This window comes from Eptatretus burgeri, chromosome 9 (genome assembly GCF_056783735.1).
Source record: "Eptatretus burgeri isolate ZD-2024b chromosome 9, Ebu_testis_v1, whole genome shotgun sequence".
In the NCBI taxonomy this organism is placed as follows: domain Eukaryota; kingdom Metazoa; phylum Chordata; class Myxini; order Myxiniformes; family Myxinidae; genus Eptatretus; species Eptatretus burgeri.
In genome coordinates this window covers 23,102,512-23,124,183 of record NC_140969.1, presented here as the reverse complement: position 1 = coordinate 23,124,183, position 21,672 = coordinate 23,102,512, and the positions used below count along the sequence as shown (strand labels likewise).

At 44.3% G+C, this 21,672-nt stretch overlaps 1 protein-coding gene across 4 annotated transcripts in view; it reads right to left on the bottom strand.

Annotated features, from left to right (window-relative positions):
• Positions 1-21,672, bottom strand: part of LOC147019715 (G protein-coupled receptor 68-like) — a 47,103-nt gene that overhangs the window by 4,233 nt on the left and 21,198 nt on the right. The window contains exon 1 of one of the 4 annotated variants that reach the window (XM_085894376.1): positions 13,666-14,072. The exons of the other annotated variants lie outside the window; for them this stretch is intronic. Within the exon in view, the coding sequence (XP_085750502.1) occupies positions 13,666-13,927 (262 nt within the window). The 5' untranslated portion in view covers positions 13,928-14,072. Of the gene's footprint in view, positions 1-13,665; positions 14,073-21,672 lie in introns of those variants that run through there. 4 annotated transcript variants of the gene reach the window in all.

The window sequence follows — 21,672 nt, the reverse complement described above, 5'->3', positions numbered from 1 at the left end:
CAAGTAAACCGGCCACTTAGATATAGGGAGTTTGAACAGTGGCGAGTAAACTGGCCACTTAGATATAGGGAGTTTGAACAGTGGCAAGTAAACCGGCCACTTAGATATAGGGAGTTTGAACAGTGGCAAGTAAACCGGCCACTTAGATATAGGGAGTTTGAACAGTGGCAAGTAAACTGGCCACTTAGATATAGGGAGTTTGAACAGTGGCAAGTAAACCGGCCACTTAGATATAGGGAGTTTGAACAGTGGCAAGTAAACCGGCCACTTAGATATAGGGAGTTTGAACAGTGGCAAGTAAACCGGCCACTTAGATATAGGGAGTTTGAACAGTGGCGAGTAAACTGGCCACTTAGATATAGGGAGTTAGAACAGTGGCAAGTAAACTGGCCACTGAGATATAGGGAGTTTGAACAGTGGCGAGTAAACCGGCCACTTAGATATAGGGAGTTTGAACAGTGGCGAGTAAACCGGCCACTTAGATATAGGGAGTTTGAACAGTGGCGAGTAAACTGGCCACTTAGATATAGGGAGTTTGAACAGTGGCGAGTAAACCGGCCACTTAGATATAGGGAGTTTGAACAGTGGCGAGTAAACCGGCCACTTAGATATAGGGAGTTTGAACAGTGGCGAGTAAACTGGCCACTTAGATATAGGGAGTTTGAACAGTGGTGAGTAAACCGGCCACTGAGATATAGGGAGTTTGAACAGTGGCGAGTAAACCGGCCACTTAGATATAGGGAGTTTGAACAGTGGCGAGTAAACTGGCCACTTAGATATAGGGAGTTTGAACAGTGGCGAGTAAACTGGCCACTTAGATATAGGGAGTTTGAACAGTAGCCAGTAAATTGGCTACTTAGATATATGGAATTTTGAACAGTGGCCAGTAAATCGGCCGCTTGGGTACGAGCAGATGGAGATTTGGAGAGTGGCCAGTAAACCGGCCGCTCGGGTATATGGAGATTTGGATCGTGGCCAGTAAACCGGCCACTCGGGTATATGGAGATTTGGATAGTGGCCAGTAAACCGGCCACTCGGGTATGTGGAGATTTGGATAGTGGCCAGTAAACCGGCCACTCGGGTATGTGGAGATTTGGATAGTGGCCAGTAAACCGGCCACTCGGGTATGTGGAGATTTGGATAGTGACCAGTAAACCAGCTGCTTGGGTATATGGAGGTTTGGATAGTAGCAAGTAAACCGGCCACTCGGGTATATGGAGGTTTGGATAGTAACCAGTAAACCGGCCACTCGGGTATATGGAGGTTTGATGAGCGGTTGGTAAAACGGCCACTCGGGTTCAAGGGGTTAAGCGGTGAAAGCACAATGTACAACTGGCTAATTGCTTAAAATCGCACACAATGTGCCAACTGCACACTGAGGCGATGGATTACACTGGGTGGTTTTGCCTTTGCTTTGCCTGTGGTATCCAGGGCAGGATTTCATCACTTGTTCAGGGTGTTGGCGATAACTCTCCAAATCTTCGTTAAAGACGCTGCCTGATCTTCAACGATCACCAGCTAATGTTAGCAGACTGGACACCCGGCTTAAGGAGCAGGCGACGGATGACAAACTTTGAAACACCGATCCCACAGTTTGTCATCGAGTCGGGAATTTAACGCAGACTGGACAGCTGAAAGGTCAGTGTGCTACCTCTGAACAATCCTGTCGGACTACCAGGATACTTGTACGATGAAGATTTTTAAATTCAAGGTGAATTTTTATCTCATGCTAGAAGTACAAGAGATTATCTATTGATGATGTACACAAATAGGGCACTACCTCCAACCACTGACGACACTTTCCCCAATCAATGAAGGACCACTGATGTCGTTTGAAGATTTATTATATCCAGAAAACAAGACACAAGAGTCCAAGGGAAGGGCTAAGTCACTGAGTCCATTGTTCTGGTTTCTTTTCCTTCTTTATGGAACAACCATGTGTGTAGCCTTGTTCCTAGTAAACCTCCCAAGAAGGTGAGCTATGCAATGGTAGCTCCAGCAACTCTGGGTTAAAGTTTCACTCCAGTCTCTTTTCATCTCCATGGAGTGTGGAAGAACCTCCGCCGAACACAGCAAGGTATTGTTGTGAAGTTGGGAGAAGGGATTGGGCGGGGGTGGGAACAGGGGGGTGGGAACGGGGGGGGTGGGAACGGGGGTGGGAACGGGGGGTGGGAACGGGGGGGGGTGGGAACAGGGTGGTGGGAACGGGGGAAGAGGGGTGAGGAGAGGACGGTGGAAGCAGGATTGCTTTAATATAATTCAAACCAGAGAAATAGTTTTCCAAAAAAAAATCTGAATTAATTAATTCCTCAGTATTCTAGCCTGGTGTTGGCTTCGTGGTTCGAGCGGTCTCTTTGGATCCTACGGTCTTGAGTTTGAGCCCCAAACCGTTGAATTAACACCAGGAGGTTGACTCAGCCTGCCATCCTTCCGAGGTCAGAAAAATGAGCACCAGTGTGTTCAGGTAAACCTCCCATCCATTGCTCTCTTAGATTTTATGTATATAGTATATATACATATATATGGGCACTGCATCAGCGGCACAGCTGCGCCCCTAACCAGTGACGCAACCAGCAGCCAAACAGGTTGTACACGAAGGGAGGGGGGTTCGGTATTCTGATTCTGATGTATCATACTCTATTATGAAGCATTGGTTCTGCTGCAGTAATTTATTAGCAAGGGTTATACTGGGTGGTTTGCCATTGCCTTCCCAGCAGTAGTTAGGGGAAGAATGTGGCCAGAGTGCCAGAGATAGCTCACCCACTCTTCATTAAAAACCATGAGATCTTTAACATCCACCAACTAATACCGGCAGACAGGACTCCCATTTTAACGTCCATCCGAGGAACGGACCACACATTGATGAATCACCCTCCCTGGGAAACACCGGGATGACAGTTTGTAGCTGTGTTGGGATTCGAACCCAGGATAGACAGCTTGGAGGTGAGGATGCATACCTCAAGGCAATCCTATCAGCCCATGACAATGATACATAATGATAATGATAATGTTCCATCTGCTTGGAAATTGGCCAACATCACAGCATTACATAAAAAAAGGTGCAAAAACAGATCCCCCTAACAACTGCCCAATTAGCTTCCTGTACTTCCAATCATCAGCAAGGTCATGGAATCGATTCAGATTTTTACCCGGTCACTCTACCTTGATTTATACCTGGACATGATATTTCTACTCTCCCAACAATGGATGGAAGCATCAAGTCATGAGATCAGGGCTGTCTCTCTGGACACATCTCAAGCTTCCGATGCAGTCTGACATCCTGCCTTGCCTTGCTCTCCAAACTGATTGCCGATGTAATCAAGCCAAGCTGAACTCCGATCAACCTACAAAGTTTTCATACATCTTGATGGCAAACTGTTCTCCCCTCTGGAGTGGCTCCACTGCCTCACATCTTGCTCAGATTGACGCCATGGAAACCATGCCTCTCTCTGCCTTATTCTGACTCATTTCTGGTCTTGTACCCTCTGCCCTCTGCCCTCTGCGTGCTTTGTCCCCCCCCCCAAGGTATGATGCACGCGGTCTATCAGCAACCCCCTCCCTCCTTGTGAAACTGCTGTCCTCCACTCATTTATTCCTCTTTTTCCCCACATATGGAACCAACTTCCACAGTCTCTTCAATCTCGTTCTTCCCTCCAGGTCTTCAAGACAGGTCTTCACCACCATCTCAAGTCATCCCCCCTCCAAAACCTTGATCTTTTATACACCCATTGAACCCCTCCCCTCCCTGTTGTTTGTCCTTCTTCATCTACTTTTAATGAGTTTTTTGTTTTTTTACAGAAATAGGTTCTTCACTAGATAGCTCCATTTCACCAAGTCAAGTTAATTTTCACTATTATTTGAATGACCCTCACTTTAATTCTCTATCTTTTTTTTTTACCCCACACCCAATTTGAAGTCTGTGATATTGTTTGTTCATATAAAAATAGGAAGGTTTTGAATCAGCCGAGTCCGAAAGTAATTAAATCATTGATTGTGCACATTAGTAATACAAGTCATGATGTCATAATGTTCAAAATTAAATTTAAACAAAGGCATTTTCCCAAACAAATCGAAAGTTGCTCAGGTTACATGATTTTTTTTTTTAATTGGGACAAAAGAGAACTGACAAATTACAGGCCCGTATTAGTTCTTCCAATCATTTACAAAACACTGGAGAGAATTGCTTCTGCACAGTCATTCAAATTCCTCGACAAACATAATATTCTTTCCCAGTCACAGTAATGATTCCATAAAGGTCACTCAACATCTTTGGCATTAATTGATCTTTCCCAAGAGAATAATCGATATATCTGAAAATAATTGTCAAGCCATAGGTGTGTTTGTTGATTCTTCTACAGATATGATTCATAAAATATTGTTTTCCAACTTATACTATTATGGATTCCAGGTTGTTACATATGTTCTCAATGTACAAGGAACAAATCCTCTCCAGGTCAGAGTTGAAGTGAGTTTTCTGTGGTATTCCCCAAGGTTCGTTACTTGGTCCATTATTGTTTATTTTGTATGTTAATGACATTCATAAATCCACTAAATTACCTTCTCTTATTTTATATGCTGACAATACAAATGTCTTGGAATGGTGATAAAAATTTTGATTCTTTATTCAATGTTGTAAATGAGAATCTCTTTAAAGTATGTGATTCGTTTTAAAGCTTGGGAGGTTGGGTAGCAGGTAGCATTTCAGGTAATGCTACCTGAAATGCAGGTTGTCTGTTATGCCTGGTGTTGGCTTAATGGTTAGGGTGGTGGGCTTGGGATCCGAGGATCCTGAGTTCAAATCCCACTCGGCTGTTGAATTAATACTAGCTAGGGTTGACTCGGCCTGTCATCCTGAAATCCGTGTCCTGTGTCCGAGTGGCAACCCGTCCAGTATTGTGCCCAAGAGGCAAGGAGACTGCTTAGGGCAGCACCAATGCTCTGCACAGAGTATGGTCCCAATGGATGGTTGTCTGCTAACTCAAAAAAAATGTAATTATGAATTACATTGACTTTCGTAAAAAAATTCAAATGTACTGATTCTCCGACTGCAAATGTCTCTATCAGTTCTGACCTAATTTTGGAAGTTTGAAGACACCAAGTTTCTCGGTATATATATATATATATATATATATATATATATATATATATATATATATATATATATATATATATATATATATATATATATATATATATATATATATATTAATTACAAACTTTCTTGGAAATATCATATTCAGGAAATCACAAATAAAGACGCAAAAATATTGGTGTAATCTATAGATTTAGAATTATTTGCTCCCAAATACAATACTTTGATTTCTTTATTGCTCACTTGTCATTCCATATCTTACATACGAGATTCGTCTAAAAAGTAACGGGACTGAGCCTGCTGTGTGTTCCACTTACACAACTTGAATGAACGGGTTGTGTCACAGTCTTTTGCAACATTCCAGCAATATATATGTGATTGGTGATGGTTGACTGCGCACATTGCGTGATTTTTAACAGGTCGTGCTTTACACGTTGTCGAGTCTGAGTCGTCGCGCTATGAGTCGTGAGCAGAGAGCCAATCTGAAGTTTCTTGCCAAGTTTGGCAAAACACCTTACAAATCCTTCGCAATGCTGCAGCAAGTCTACGGGGAGGAAACGATGTCATGTACACGTGCATTTGAATGGCACAAGAGGTTCCAAGAGGGACGAGAGGAGGTTGAAGACTATCCATGGTCTGGAAGACCTTCAACGAGCAGAATGGCGGACAACATAGAGTGTATGAAACATGGTGCGCGCAGATCATCGATTCACAGTGCGGATGATTGCTGATGAACTTTTTATCAACAAGGACACTGTCTGGAGCATCATCACAGAAAATCTCGAAATGCGCAAGGTGTGCGCAAAGATGGTCCCCAAGCTGTTGTCCGAGGACCAGAAACAGCAAAGATTCACTGTCTGTCAAGACATTATCGAGCACCTCGAGGACGATCCAGACCTGCTCGGGAGAGTCATTACTGGCGATGAATCGTGGATATTCGAATGCGATCCCAAGACCAAACGGCAGAGTCGTCAGTGGAAAAGTCTGGCATCACCAAGACCAAAGAAAGCGAGGATGTCGAAGTCGAAGGTCAAGGTGATGCTCATCGCGTTTTTTGACATCAAGGGCATCGTCCACTTCGAGTTTCTACCACAGGGTCAAACAGTGAATCAATACGTGTACAAGGAGATCCTCTGGTGCGTCATGAGATCAGTCCGGGACAAGAGGAGGGATCTGTGGGAGAACAACGTCTGGGTGCTCCACCATGACAACGCCCCTACTCACAGTGCTCTGAGCATCCGACAGTTTCTGGTGGAGAGGAACGTGCCAACTCTGGAGCAACCCCCGTATTCACCAGACTTGGCCCCTTGTGATTTTTTATTATTCCCCAAGCTCAAGGGGGTGATCAAGGGGACCAGATTTCCTGATGTGGAGGCCATCAAAAGGGCCATGACTACGGAGTTCCGGAGGATTCCAGAAGAAGCCTTCCGGGGGTGCATCGAAGCGTGGAAGAAGAGGATGGACAAGTGTGTGAGACTAGAGGGAAACTGTTTTGAAGGGGACAAGCTGTGATTTCAATATATTTTTTGGAATAAAATTTCTGTGAAGTCAGTCCCGTTACTTTTTAGACGGACGTCGTACACTACTATAATTTAGTTTGGGGAAATACATTTCAATCACATTTAAATAAATTGGTAGTATTGCAGAAAAAAAAAATTCAGATCATATCCCGAGAACCACCAAGAACTTGAACGAACCTGTTATTTCATCATTTAAATATTCTGAAATTGTGTGCAATGTCACATCACATCAGCAAAGTATTTTCATGTATGAATGCATTAATAAACTACTTCCTTCTAAATTTTGTGATCTTTTTGAATATAATTATGAAGTTCATATGGATGATATCATATTTGCCACTGATATACATTTTTCGAAACGCAGAACCCTTGCTTTTCAACATAATATTCGTTTCTCGTCTGGCCCTAAACTCTACAATGATTTACCAGATAATATTGTAAAATCTCTGTCATTGAATAATTTCTCATTCAAGCTTAATTATTTTGTCTCACGGTATTGTACAATGTACATAGGTCATTTAAGAAATATATTTAATATTTGTCTATTGAATTCTCACACTGGTGCTTTCCATTGATTTATTGATCTACTGACCCACTCATTCATCCTGTCAAATTGTTTGCCCATGAATATGTTTCTTTCATTTACACCATGATTTATCTATATATTTTATATAATTTCATGTGGTTTTATAGCTTTTTCCAAATTTCAACTGTATGTGTAAGGGTGTTGCCACTCCAAGCTTGCTGTTTGGGATTCAGCTATATATCCTCCTTCAGCTATTCAAATATCTTCTTTCTACATTATTGTTTTTTTAATGGAAATAAATGTTGTTTTGATTTTATTTAAATAATATTGACAATGGGACATAATAATAATGATCATAAAAATGATACATAATGGTAGTGATAATGATATATAACAATAATAAAAATAATAATGGTACATGATAATAATAATGATCATGGCAAACAATGATAAACAATAATGGTAAATAATGATTAATGATGATAACAATAACAATAATAGTTATGATAATGATGATGGTACATAAGGATAATGCTAATGGAACATACAGTAATAATAATGCTGTATTATGATAATGGTAAATAATGATCAATGATAATGCCACAGAATGGTAATAATATTGATAACGAGACACACATAATGATAATGACAATAATAATGATACATAATGTTTATGATATATAATGATATTGTTATGGCTGTATAAATTTGCAGAACACCATTAAGGTCCTTAGATCAGTTAGATCGACAAGTCTGTGTTCAGTTAGATTTCCCCACCGTTGTTTAATGGAAATTTTTCGTGTCCACCAGGCTGTGACCATTTGAGGTAGCATTTTCTGTTTCTATCGTTATTTTGAACCAACCACATCTCCACCACCATTACAACAACCAACATTGCTCCCCTTAACCACAACACCAACCACAACCACACCTGCCTCTCAACAACCACGCCATCCTCACCACTCTGCCAGCAACCGTCAATATCTCCACGCCACAAACATCGCCTCACCTTCGTTTCCGAAACGACGCCATCTTTGCGCCAGCAGCGGCAGGATCCGATCAAACGGCATCGCTGCAGGGAGAGGCAAGGGTTCTCTCGCCGTGCAGCGCAAGTCTGGTGATTTCTACCACGTCCGCTTTGTGTGGAAGCTTCGCCTCGAAAAACGGATCACAGGAGAGAAAGGGGCGGGGCCTGTGGGGGTCGAAGGGTGTTGATTTCTACCACGTCCGCTTTGTGTGGAAGCTTCGCCTCGAAAAACGAATCACAGGAGAGAAAGGGGTGGGGCCTGTGGGGGTCGAAGGGTGTTGATTTCTACCACGTCCACTTTGTGTGGAAGCTTCGCTCTCAGAGAATCGGATCCAGAGGGCCGGTGATCTCTACCACATCCGCTTTCCGGTCAGAGGTCAAGGGTCAGAGAGCAAAGGCCAAATCTCGTCCCCCCAGCCCTATATCAGGGCAAGCAGAACGGAGCTTCAAGGGAGTCTGGAGGGGTCAGAGAGCCGAGTGGAGCCCAAAGTCTGGAGAGAGTCTGTCGGAGAAAGCCAAGGAGCTGCGTGGAGACCACAGCCGGGGAGACCTTGCCAGCGTCAAGGCAGTCCAAGGTGATCGGACATCAGCGCAGTTCGCACATCGCTGAGGAACGGACGGGGTCTTAGAGCATTCGACTCTTATAGAGCATCAACTCTTACAGAGCACTAAAAGACCCGTTCGTTCCTCTCAACCGCGTTGCCGTCCGGGGCCCGGATCACCTCGCCGTCACAAGGCCGCAATCAGGCGCAGCTGTCCTCGTGGCCGTGGGGAAACAGATGTCACGACCTGCTCATCGTCGCAAGGCCGCAATCAGGTGCGGCTGTCCTGATGGCCGTGGGGAGCAGACGTCGTGACCTGCCCATCGTCGCACAATGAGGATGCGGGTAAGCCGCATCGGTCTCGTGAGCCCATTCGGTCAACCAAGGCTCACGCACTATAAAGGTCCACGGACCCTGTCTGCCACTCTCGTCTATGAGAGTGGCCCTTTCCTTCCTTTTGAGTGAATCTTGTGGCGCCGTGTCCTGACAAGTAAAAACTGCCGAAGTGACTGTACATTTATTAATTATATTCGGTCATAGTGCTTTTCCTTTGCATATGTCACGTGATTGCTTTTGTTTGCCTGCATGATTGACTGTACATGTGTACGTGTAAAATAAATGTGCTTTGTTTGAATGTAACCTGTTCGTCGCATCCTCTTTCTCCTCTTGAAAATGCCATCTTGCATCGTGGAATAAATAGTGGGGTTTCAGACACCTGTTAAATAGAATTGGATCCGGCGAGGTCGGCGATAATACCTGCTCGGTTATCACTGCAGAACGGAACGGACCGCTTAAGCGGTTCGTGTCCCAAGCCGACCTGCGTCGAGGTACGGCTGCCCGCGCAGGTACTTAGGTATATCGAATTCGGCGAGTGACCCTATCTTGCGCGGGTAGACAATTGGCACGGCCGTGGTGGGGTTGAAGACCCATCCGTGACAGGGTTCCGGCGTTAGCTCCGGAAAGTCACGACTGAATTGTCCGTCCGGTGGGCGACGCGGTTGCGATTCGAGGTACGCGGCCAATCGCACGCCGGCGGGCGCGTATTCGTAACAATATTAATGATAAGGGTACATAATGATAATAATAATGATAATGATTAATGGAAAATGATGATCAATGATAATAGTACATAATAATGGGTCATAATGATAATAATAATAATAATAATAATAATGGCAATAATTATGGTACATAATGATAATGAAAATAATAATGACAATAAATATAAAATATTGATAGTAAAAATAATAATGACAGTATTGAAAATTATAAGGATAATAATGATAATGATAACAATGAAAATGATAACGATGATAATAATAACAAGAAGAGCACTCGGTGGAGCGCATCCTTCCACCAGGTCAGGTCAGGTATGGGAGCATGTGCCAGAACAGCACGTCGCTGCGTCCACTTTCCGCCGGTACTCCAGGGGCCTCCGTCTGGCCATCCCCCAGGCAGATGCCAGGCCCATCCCCATCTCCTTGAGATGATGGTCAACCTGCTGCAACCATGAGGCACGTGGTCGGCCCACTGGCCTCCTCCACTCATGAGACTCCCTCGCTGAGAGAATCTGGTGAGCAGGATCAGCGTCAGGAAAACGAGCCACATGTCCATACAGCCGCAGCTGACGCTCACGGACTATGCAGGTAACAAATCTCATCCGAGTCTCTCTCAGCAACCGCTCGTTGGACACAAAATCCGACCAGCGATAGCCAAGGATTCTCCGAAGAGACCTGGTACCAAAGGAATTAAGTCTCCGTCTCAGATCCTTGGTCAAAGTCCAAGTCTCGCACCCATAGAGCAAGACTGGAAGTACCAAGGACCTGAAGACTCGGACTTTCGTCCTCCCGCACAGGTACCGGCAGCGCCACACCCCATGATCCAGTGAATCCATGACTCCCCAGGCCCGACCCAGACGTCTATTGACCTCCGGCTCACAACCTGCGGAGACATGAATATCACTGCCAAGGTAAGTGAATCTATCCACGACCTCAACATCCTCACCACAAACAGACACAGACAGGACAGCAGCATCCAAGATGTCACCGAAAGCCTGGATCTTTGTTTTGACCCAAGAAATCCGTAATCCCAACGGCTCCGACTCCTCATTCAGCACCTCGAGGGCCCCCAAGAGGATGTCTAAAGTCTCCGCAAAGATGACTGCATCATCTGCAAAATCAAGGTCCGAGATCTTGACATTGCCAAACGATGCACCGCAACTTGATCTCTCCGACATCCTCCCAAAAATCCAGTCCATACAAGTGCTGAAAAGTGTGGGGGCAAGTACACATCCCTGACGAACTCCAGTAACAACTGGAAATAAGTCAGAGATGGTACCACCACACTTCACAGCACTCTCAGTACCAGAGTAGAGTTCAGACATCAGATCGATCAGTTTCGGTGGCACCCCACGAAGACCAAGAATCCTCCAGAGGACATCCCGATTCACTGAATCGAACGCTTTACAGAGATCAACATAGGCTGCAAGCAGCCCCTGCCGAAACTCTCGCCTGCGTTCAGTGAGGACACGAAGTGCAAGGATACGGTCAATCGTTGACCTCTTTGGTGTAAAGCCTGACTGCTCTGGACGCTGGTGCTCAAGCAGATGGTGGCGAACCCTATCAAGAATTATCCGAGCAAAGACCTTGCCCGGCACTGAGAGCAGCGTCACCCCTCGGTAGTTGTTGCAGTCTTGGCGATCACCCTTCCCTTTCCAGAGAGGGACAACAAGGCCCCTCTTCCAGTCAGTTGGGATGATGCCTGTGTTCCAGGCAGAGCACAAAACTGCATGCAACGACGCGAGTGCAGCATTTCCACCAGCCTTGAGAAGTTCAGCATGGATGCCACAGATCCATGGAGCTTTGCCCCGTTTCAACTGGTTCACCGCAGCCCGTGTTTCCACAAGCGATGGTGGACCACAGTTGATTCGAGGGTCAGCAACAGGGATTGTAACACCCTTGACGTCCAACTCGACAGCTGGGGGATCAGCCTGGTACAACCGCTCAAAGTAACCGGCCCAGCGGGCCTTCACTTCAGACTCCTCTGTCAAGAGCCTACCAGTCTCTGCTCGAACTGCAGTGCTCCGAGGGATGGGCTTGGATGAACGTAATGCGCGAATTCCCCTGTAAACGGGACGAGAATCACCTGTCCACAGGTGATGCTCTACCCCCTCACAGATTCCTCGCACATAGGCCTCCTTGTCCACCCTCAGTGCACGTACAGTTTTACGCCTCAGCTCCCTGAACAGCTCAGCTCTGCCATTCAGCCTGGCCCTGCGACTCTGGTCAATGGTATCCAGTGTCCCTTGAGAGACAAAATTCTTCTTTGCCCTGCGGTGAACTCCAAGGCATCCACCGGCAACATCAAGGACGGTGGTCTTGAAGGTGCTCCACAACTCTTCAGGACCCCCAAAGCACCCAGACCCCCAAGTGTCCACTCAGCCTGTTCGCAAACTCCTCAGCTACTCTCTCATCCCTGAGCTTGGCAACATCCAGCCTAGGCTGGGATGGTACCATTCTCCAGGATTTAAGGTGCAGCTTTAGAGTTGCTACAACAAGCCTGTGGTCAGTATTGAGGAACTGAGCACTCCGGTAGACCCTGCAGTTCTGGATCATCCTCCAACGACCGTCAATGAGGACATGGTCAATCTCCTTTGCCACACCGCCAGCGTTGGAATACCAAGTCCAGCGATGAGCTTGCGGGCGCTGAAACCATGAACCAGCCACCCTAAGTCCATGGCTTCTTGCAAAGTCAAGGAACTTAGTGCTATTCTGGTTCATAGTTCCTGACCCATGGGGACCAACACACACCTCATAACCATCCCTATCAGTTCCAGTCGATGCATTGAAATCCCCCAAGACTAGAAGTGTATCTCGTCTGGGGCACTGATCAACCACAGACTCGAGTGTGGCGTAGAATGCATCCTTCACGGTAAGATCATTCGCCTCAGTCGGAGCATAAACAGAGACCAGGGAAATGACACCGAAGGAGTGACGAATCCTTAATCTCATAATACGCTCGTTGACCGGTGTTACCTCAATTATCATTGGGGTCAGCTTATTGGACACAGCTACAGCAACTCCTTGGGTATGGTAACCATCAGAGCGACCAGACCAATAGTAGGTGTAACCACCCACCATTATCTCGCCGCAATCCGGTCTCCGAACCTCAGAGAGAGCTGCAATCCCGATGTCCAAACGCTTGAGCTCAGATGATAACAGAGACAGGTGATCATCCTCTCTTAGGGATAGGACATTCCAGGCACCCACCCGAAGGGACCGCCTCAGGTTAACCCAAGGAGACCGCCGTCTGGTGGACGACACCTCAGCACCACTCCGACTGCTTCCACCAGCATGAACATTTTATGTTTTGTATCCCACTGATAGGCCGGATCTGGATCCTGACCTGAAACAAAATCAAATTAGCTTGTTCTTGTCACCTAACCAACTCATCCACCTAGTTTTGTCATACCTCGTCCACAATTTTTTGAAATAACATGATATGTATCGTTTTTGGCCCTATATCTCAATGGTGAAAATCACTTTAAAAATTACAGTGTCCGGATGCGGATATTCATCAAAATCTAATCATTTCGGCCTTGGCACACACCCAACCTCTCCACCAAATTTCATCCAAGTCCATCTACAACTTTATGAGATATCCTGCTCACAGACAAACAAACAGACAGATAGACAGACATGAGTGAAAACATAACCTGTCCACCTTCAGTGGCTAAGGTAATAATATTGATGATAATGGAAAGTAGAACAGCACTTGGTAGAGAGCATACCTCCACCAGCTTACATTATGTAACCCACTGAGAGGCCGGATCTGCATCCAGACCTCAAAAATCTAATTGACTTGTTCTTGTAACCTACCGAACTCATCCACCAAGTTTAGTCCGAATTTCCATTGGGATGGGGGGGGAGGTTAGACATCGCTTTAGAACAGATAGAAACCTGGTGTTGGCTTGGTGGTTTGGGTGGCGGCTTGGGATCCTAGGGTCCTGAGTTCAAGCCTCGTTGGCCGCTGAATTAATACACCAGGAGGTTGACTCAGCCTGTCATCCTTCCGAGGTCGGCAAAATGAGCACCAGTGTACTGGTAAGGGGGACACTACATCAGCGGCATAGCTGCGTCCCAACCAATGATGCAACCAGCAGCCACAGGCTGCACTCGATAGAGATAGAGAGAGAACAGATAAAAGTGTATGGAATAGCATGGTCCGTGTATGAGTAGTTACCCCATCTTAATGTGATCAAGTAGGGAAACGTTAGCTTAAGATTTGTCTTGTTTGAATGTGTACTATACAGGGTGATGGTGCGTGGTAATAATTAATTAGAGATTAAGGTTATGGAAATTGTGTATAAGCCCTTGTAATGTCCCACCAGATGAGGTCCTACTCCTGCATCGTGATTCCACCATCTCCTGGTTCTTTTTATCTATTTCATTCGGGAAATAAACCCGTTGGTTTTGAACGAGTTCAGAGCATCATGTGCCTCTTGCGATCCCCACGTGTGCAAAGCCGCCATTGTTCGAATGCTGTTCAAGGGAGTAAAAGCCAATTTCGGTCGATCTGTCCAGCTTAATAAAAGCCAAGTCTTAATCAGTGTGGACATAACAATATCGTTTTTGACCCTATCTCTTAATGGTGAAGAATCACTGATTTTTTTTTTTAATCCTCGTATCCAGATTTGGATCTTCACCAAAATCGAATCGATTCGTCCATGTCATACATCAAACCTGTCCACCAAATTTCGTCCGAATCAGTCCATCGTTTTTTTTTTTTTTTTGAGATATCGTGTTATATATCGTTTTTAGCCCGATCACTCAGTGATGAAGAATTACTTTAAAAATTCTCGGATCCACATCCAGACCTGGATCTTCAAAATTGAATCAATCCTTCCTTGTCACACACCCAACCTGTCCACCAAATTTCGTCTGAATCTGTCCACAACCTTTTAAGATATCATGTTCACAAACAAACAAACAAATGAAAAAATCACTCACAGAGCAACACTTCGCAAAACAGGACAAAGTCGAACGGCACTCAGTTGAGAGCATATCTCCACCAGGGTGAACAGTTCACATTTTGTATCCCACTGATGGGCTGGATCTGAACCAAAATCGAATCTGCTTGTTCTTGTCACCGAACCAACTCATCCACCTCATTTTGTCATAAACCGTTCACAACTTTTTGAGATATCATGATATACAGTGTACAGTTTTTGGCCCGATCTCTAAATTTTAGAAATTAGGCCGATGTTGATCTTTTGACATTAAAAATAATTTGCGGTTGCATTCATTGACATCCTGTTCATATCAGGTCACTAAATTCAAAATCCTGTACAAATTTCACATTAATTGGATGAAAATTGACAGAGGTATGCGCTCTACCGAGTGCTGTCCCGTTTCCATCCCGTTTTTGGCCCCATCTCTGAGTGGTGAAGAATCACTTGAAAAACTCTCGGATCCAGATCGCGATCCGGATTCGGATCTTCACCAAAATCGAATCAATAAGTCCTTTTTCACACACCCAAGCAGTCCACAAATTTTCTGCGGAATCCATGTATAACCATTTGAGATATTGTGCTACATATCGTTTTTGACCCGATCTCTCAATGGTGAAGAATCAGTTTTTGAAATTCTCACATCTGATTCGGATCTTCACCAAAATTAAGCGTTGCTGTCCTTGGCCGGTCACCTACACACACAAAAAATTTCAGAACGATTGCTTGAAAATTGTGGCCAAAAACCGTTCAACAGACAGACAGACAGACAAGCACTACAGACCAACATATTTGGTGAAATAGTGTCTATTAATGATGCACTATAGGAATGCGAGTATGTCCATTTCATATTCGTCCTCATGCAATGTGAGTACATCTATTAATTACGTAGTAATGAAATGTGAGTACATCTATTAATTACGTAGTAATGAAATGTGAGTACATCTATTAATTACGTAGTAATGAAATGTGAGTACATCTATTAATTACATAGTAATGAAATGTGCGTACATCTATTAATTACGTAGTAATGAAATGTGAGTACATCTATTAATTACATAGTTATGAAATGTGAGTACATCTATTAATTACATAATAATGAAATGTAAGTACATTGATTAATTACATAGTAATGCAATGTGAGTACGTCTATTAATGACATAGCAATGAAATGTGAGTACATCCATTAATTACGAAGTAATGAAATGTGAGTACATCTATTAATCACGTAGTAATGCAATGTGAGTACATCTATTAATTACATAGTAATGCAATGTGAGTACATCTATTAATTACGTAGTAATGCAATGTGAGTGCATCGATTAATTACATAGTAATGCAATGTGAGTACATCTATTTATTACGTAGTAATGAAATGTGAGTACATGTATTAATTACATAGTAATGAAATGTGAGTACATCTATTTATTACGTAGTAATGAAATGTGAGTACATGTATTAATTACATAGTAATGAAATGTGAGTACATGTATTAATTATGTAGTCATGAAATGTGAGTACATCTATTAATTACGTAGTCATGAAATGTGAGTACATCTATTAATTACATAGTAATGAAATGTGAGTACATCTATAAATTACATCGGAATGCAACATGAGTAAATCTATTAATTACATAGTCATGAAATGTGAGTACATCTATTAATGACGTAGCAATGAAATGTGAGTACATCTATTAATTACAAAGTAATGCAATGTGAGTCCATCTATTAATTACATAGCAATGAAATGTGAGTACATCTATTAATTACAGAGTAATGCAATGTGAGTATATCTATAAACTACATCGCAATGCAATGTGAGTACATCTATTAATTACATAGTAATGCAATGTGAGTACATCTATTAATTACAGAGTAATGCAATGTGAGTACATCTATTAATTACAGAGTTATGCAATGTGAGTAAATCTATTAATTACATAGTAATGCAATGTGAGTACATCTATTAATTACATAGTAATGAAATGTGAGTACATCTATTAATTACGTCGTCATGAAATGTGAGTGTATCTATGAATTACATAGTAATGCAATGTGACTACATCTATTAATTACATAGGAATGAAATGTGAGTACGACGTCAATTACGTTTCATTGGTGACGTGAACATGTCTATTAATTACGTAGTTATGAAATGTGAGTACTCCATCGAGTACATTTCATTGGTGACGTGAACATGTCTATTAATTACGTAGGAATGAAATGCGAGTACATCTATTAATTACGTCGTAATGAAATGTGAGTACATCTATTAATTACGAAGTAATGAAATGTGAGTACATCTATGAATTACGTAGTAATGAAATGTGAGGTCAGGTCAGGTATGGGAGCATGTGCCAGAACAGCGCGTCGCTGCGTCCACTTTCCGCCGGTACTCCAGGGGCCTCCGTCTGGCCATCCCCCAGGCAGATGCCAGGCCCATCCCCATCTCCTTGAGATGATGGTCAACCTGCTGCAACCATGAGGCACGTGGTCGGCCCACTGGCCTCCTCCACTCATGAGACTCCCTCGCTGAGAGAATCTGGTGAGCAGGATCAGCGTCAGGAAAACGAGCCACATGTCCATACAGCCGCAGCTGACGCTCACGGACTATGCAGGTAACAAATCTCATCCGAGTCTCTCTCAGCAACCGCTCGTTGGACACAAAATCCGACCAGCGATAGCCAAGGATTCTCCGAAGAGACCTGGTACCAAAGGAATTAAGTCTCCGTCTCAGATCCTTGGTCAAAGTCCAAGTCTCGCACCCATAGAGCAAGACTGGAAGTACCAAGGACCTGAAGACTCGGACTTTCGTCCTCCCGCACAGGTACCGGCAGCGCCACACCCCATGATCCAGTGAATCCATGACTCCCCAGGCCCGACCCAGACGTCTATTGACCTCCGGCTCACAACCTGCGGAGACATGAATATCACTGCCAAGGTAAGTGAATCTATCCACGACCTCAACATCCTCACCACAAACAGACACAGACAGGACAGCAGCATCCAAGATGTCACCGAAAGCCTGGATCTTTGTTTTGACCCAAGAAATCCGTAATCCCAACGGCTCCGACTCCTCATTCAGCACCTCGAGGGCCCCCAAGAGGATGTCTAAAGTCTCCGCAAAGATGACTGCATCATCTGCAAAATCAAGGTCCGAGATCTTGACATTGCCAAACGATGCACCGCAACTTGATCTCTCCGACATCCTCCCAAAAATGCAGTCCATACAAGTGCTGAAAAGTGTGGGGGCAAGTACACATCCCTGACGAACTCCAGTAACAACTGGAAATAAGTCAGAGGCGGTACCACCACACTTCACAGCACTCTCAGTACCAGAGTAGAGTTCAGACATCAGATCGATCAGTTTCGGTGGCACCCCACGAAGACCAAGAATCCTCCAGAGGACATCCCGATTCACTGAATCGAACGCTTTACAGAGATCAACATAGGCTGCAAGCAGCCCCTGCCGAAACTCTCGTCTGCGTTCAGTGAGGACACGAAGAGCAAGGATACGGTCAATCGTTGACCTCTTTGGTGTAAAGCCTGACTGCTCTGGACGCTGGTGCTCAAGCAGATGGTGGCGAACCCTATCAAGAATTATCCGAGCAAAGACCTTGCCCGGCACTGAGAGCAGCGTCACCCCTCGGTAGTTGTTGCAGTCTTGGCGATCACCCTTCCCTTTCCAGAGAGGGACAACAAGGCCCCTCTTCCAGTCAGTTGGGATGATGCCTGTGTTCCAGGCAGAGCACAAAACTGCATGCAACGACGCGAGTGCAGCATTTCCACCAGCCTTGAGAAGTTCAGCATGGATGCCACAGATCCCTGGAGCTTTGCCCCGTTTCAACTGGTTCACCGCAGCCCGTGTTTCCACAAGCGATGGTGGACCACAGTTGATTCGAGGGTCAGCAACAGGGATTGTAACACCCTTGATGTCCAACTCAACAGCTGGGGGATCAGCCTGGTACAACCGCTCAAAGTAACCGGCCCAGCGGGCCTTCACTTCAGACTCCTCTGTCAAGAGCCTACCACTCTCTGCTCGAACTGCAGTGCTCCGAGGGATGGGCTTGGATGAACGTAATGCGCGAATTCCCCTGTAAGCGGGACGAGAATCACCTGTCCACAGGTGATGCTCTACCCCCTCACAGATTCCTCGCACATAGGCCTCCTTGTCCACCCTCAGTGCACGTACAGTTTTACGCCTCAGCTCCCTGAACAGCTCAGCTCTGCCATTCAGCCTGGCCCTGCGACTCTGGTCAATGGTATCCAGTGTCCCTTGAGAGACAAAATTCTTCTTTGCCCTGCGGTGAACTCCAAGGCATCCACCGACAACATCAAGGATGGTGGTCTTGAAGGTGCTCCACAACTCTTCAGGACCCCCCACAGCACCCAGACCCCCCAAGTGTCCACTCAGCCTGTTCGCAAACTCCTCAGCTACTCTCTCATCCCTGAGCTTGGCAACATCCAGCCTAGGCTGGGATGGTACCATTCTCCAGGATTTAAGGTGCAGCTTTAGAGTTGCTACAACAAGCCTGTGGTCAGTATTGAGGAACTGAGCACTCCGGTAGACCCTGCAGTTCTGGATCATCCTCCAACGACCGTCAATGAGGACATGGTCAATCTCCTTTGCCACACCGCCAGCGTTGGAATACCAAGTCCAGCGATGAGCTTGCGGGCGCTGAAACCATGAACCAGCCACCCTAAGTCCATGACTTCTTGCAAAGTCAAGGAACTTAGTGCTATTCTGGTTCATAGTTCCTGACCCATGGGGACCAACACACACCTCATAACCATCCCTATCAGTTCCAGTCGATGCATTGAAATCCCCCAAGACTAGAAGTGTATCTCGTCTGGGGCACTGATCAACCACAGATTCGAGTGTGGCGTAGAATGCATCCTTCACGGTAAGATCACTCGCCTCAGTCGGAGCATAAATAGAGACCAGGGAAATGACACCTAAGGAGTGACGAATCCTTAATCTCATGATACGCTCGTTGACCGGTGTTACCTCAATTATCATTGGGGTCAGCTTATTGGACACAGCTACAGCAACTCCTTGGGTATGGTAACCATCAGAGCGACCAGACCAATAGTAGGTGTAACCACCCACCATTATCTCGCCGCAATCCGGTCTCCGAACCTCAGAGAGAGCTGCAATCCCGATGTCCAAACGCTTGAGCTCAGATGATAACAGAGACAGGTGATCATCCTCTCTTAGGGATAGGACATTCCAGGCACCCACCCGAAGGGACCGCCTCAGGTTAACCCAAGGAGACCGCCGTCTGGTGGACGACACCTCAGCACCACTCCGACACACTCTCCCGCAATCTGACCCAGGGATGTTACCCCGTGGTTTCCCTCCTATCAAAGATTGGGGGTCCCGAAGGCTTTGCCCCAATCCCATCATCCGGTGAGCTGCCCTGCGAAGGGAAGCTGCACAGGAGGTACTCCCACGGAGTGGGTTTTCAGATTTTTTTGCGTTTTTGCGTTTTGCGGAATGAAGCGTTTTACGGTGGCTGGAGTGCAAATCCTGCCACCAACCTCCTAATAAGAAGTAACCCAACTGCAGGAGGACGTCCGCAGACACAGTTGGGCACTAGATATGGATGGCCGTTGGCTCACAAGGAGCTCCTCCGCCCTTTGAGTACATCTTTTAATTACGTGAGTACAATTACAAGTAATTACGTGAGTAGTTTAATTACGTGAAATGTGAGTACATCTTTTAATTACGTAGTAATGCAATGTGAGTACATCTATTCATTACGTAGTCATGAAATGTGAGTACATCTATTAATGACGTCGCAATGAAATGTGAGTACATCCATTAATTACAAAGTAATGCAATGTGAGTACATGTATTAATTACATAGTAATGAAATGTGAGTACATCTATTAATTACGTAGTCATGAAATGTGAGTACATCTATTAATTACATAGTAATGAAATGTGAGTACATCTATAAATTACATAGTAATGCAACGTGAGTAAATCTATTAATTACGTAGTCATGAAATGCGAGTACATCTATTAATGACGTCGCAATGAAATGTGAGTACATCTATTAATTACAAAGTAATGCAATGTGAGTACATCTATTAATTATGTAGTAATGCAATGTGAGTGCATCTATGAATTACATGGTAATGCAATGTGAGTACATCGATTAATTACATAGTAATGCAATGTGAGTACATCTATTACTTACATAGCAATGAAATGTGAGTACATCTATTAATTACAGAGTAATGCAATGTGAGTATATCTATAAACTACATCGTAATGCAATGTGAGTACATCTATTAATTACATAGTAATGCAATGTGAGTACATCTATTAATTACAGAGTAATGCAATGTGAGTACATCTATGAAATACATAGTAATGCAATGTTACTACATCTACTAATTACATAGTAATGAAATGTGAGTACATCTATTAATTACATAGTAATGAAATGTGAGTACGACGTCAATTACGTTTCATTGGTGACGTGAACATGTCTATTAATTACGTAGTAATGAAATGTGAGTACTCCATCGAGTACATTTCATTGGTGACGTGAACATGTCTATTAATTACGTAGGAATGAAATGTGAGTACATCTATTAATTACGTCGTAATGAAATGTGAGTACATCTATTAATATAATTACGAAGTAATGAAATGTGAGTACATCTATGAATTACGAAGTAATGAAATGTGAGTACATCTTTTAATTACGTAGTAATGCAATGTGAGTACATCTATTAATTACGTAGTAATGAAATGCGAGTACATCTATTAATTACGTAGTAATGAAATGTGAGTACCTCTATTAATTACATAGTAATGAAATGTGAGTACATCTATTAATTACGTAGTCATGAAATGTGAGTACATCTATTACTTACATAGTAATGAAATGTGAGAACATCTATTAATTACAAAGTAATGCAATGTGAGTAAATCTATTAAT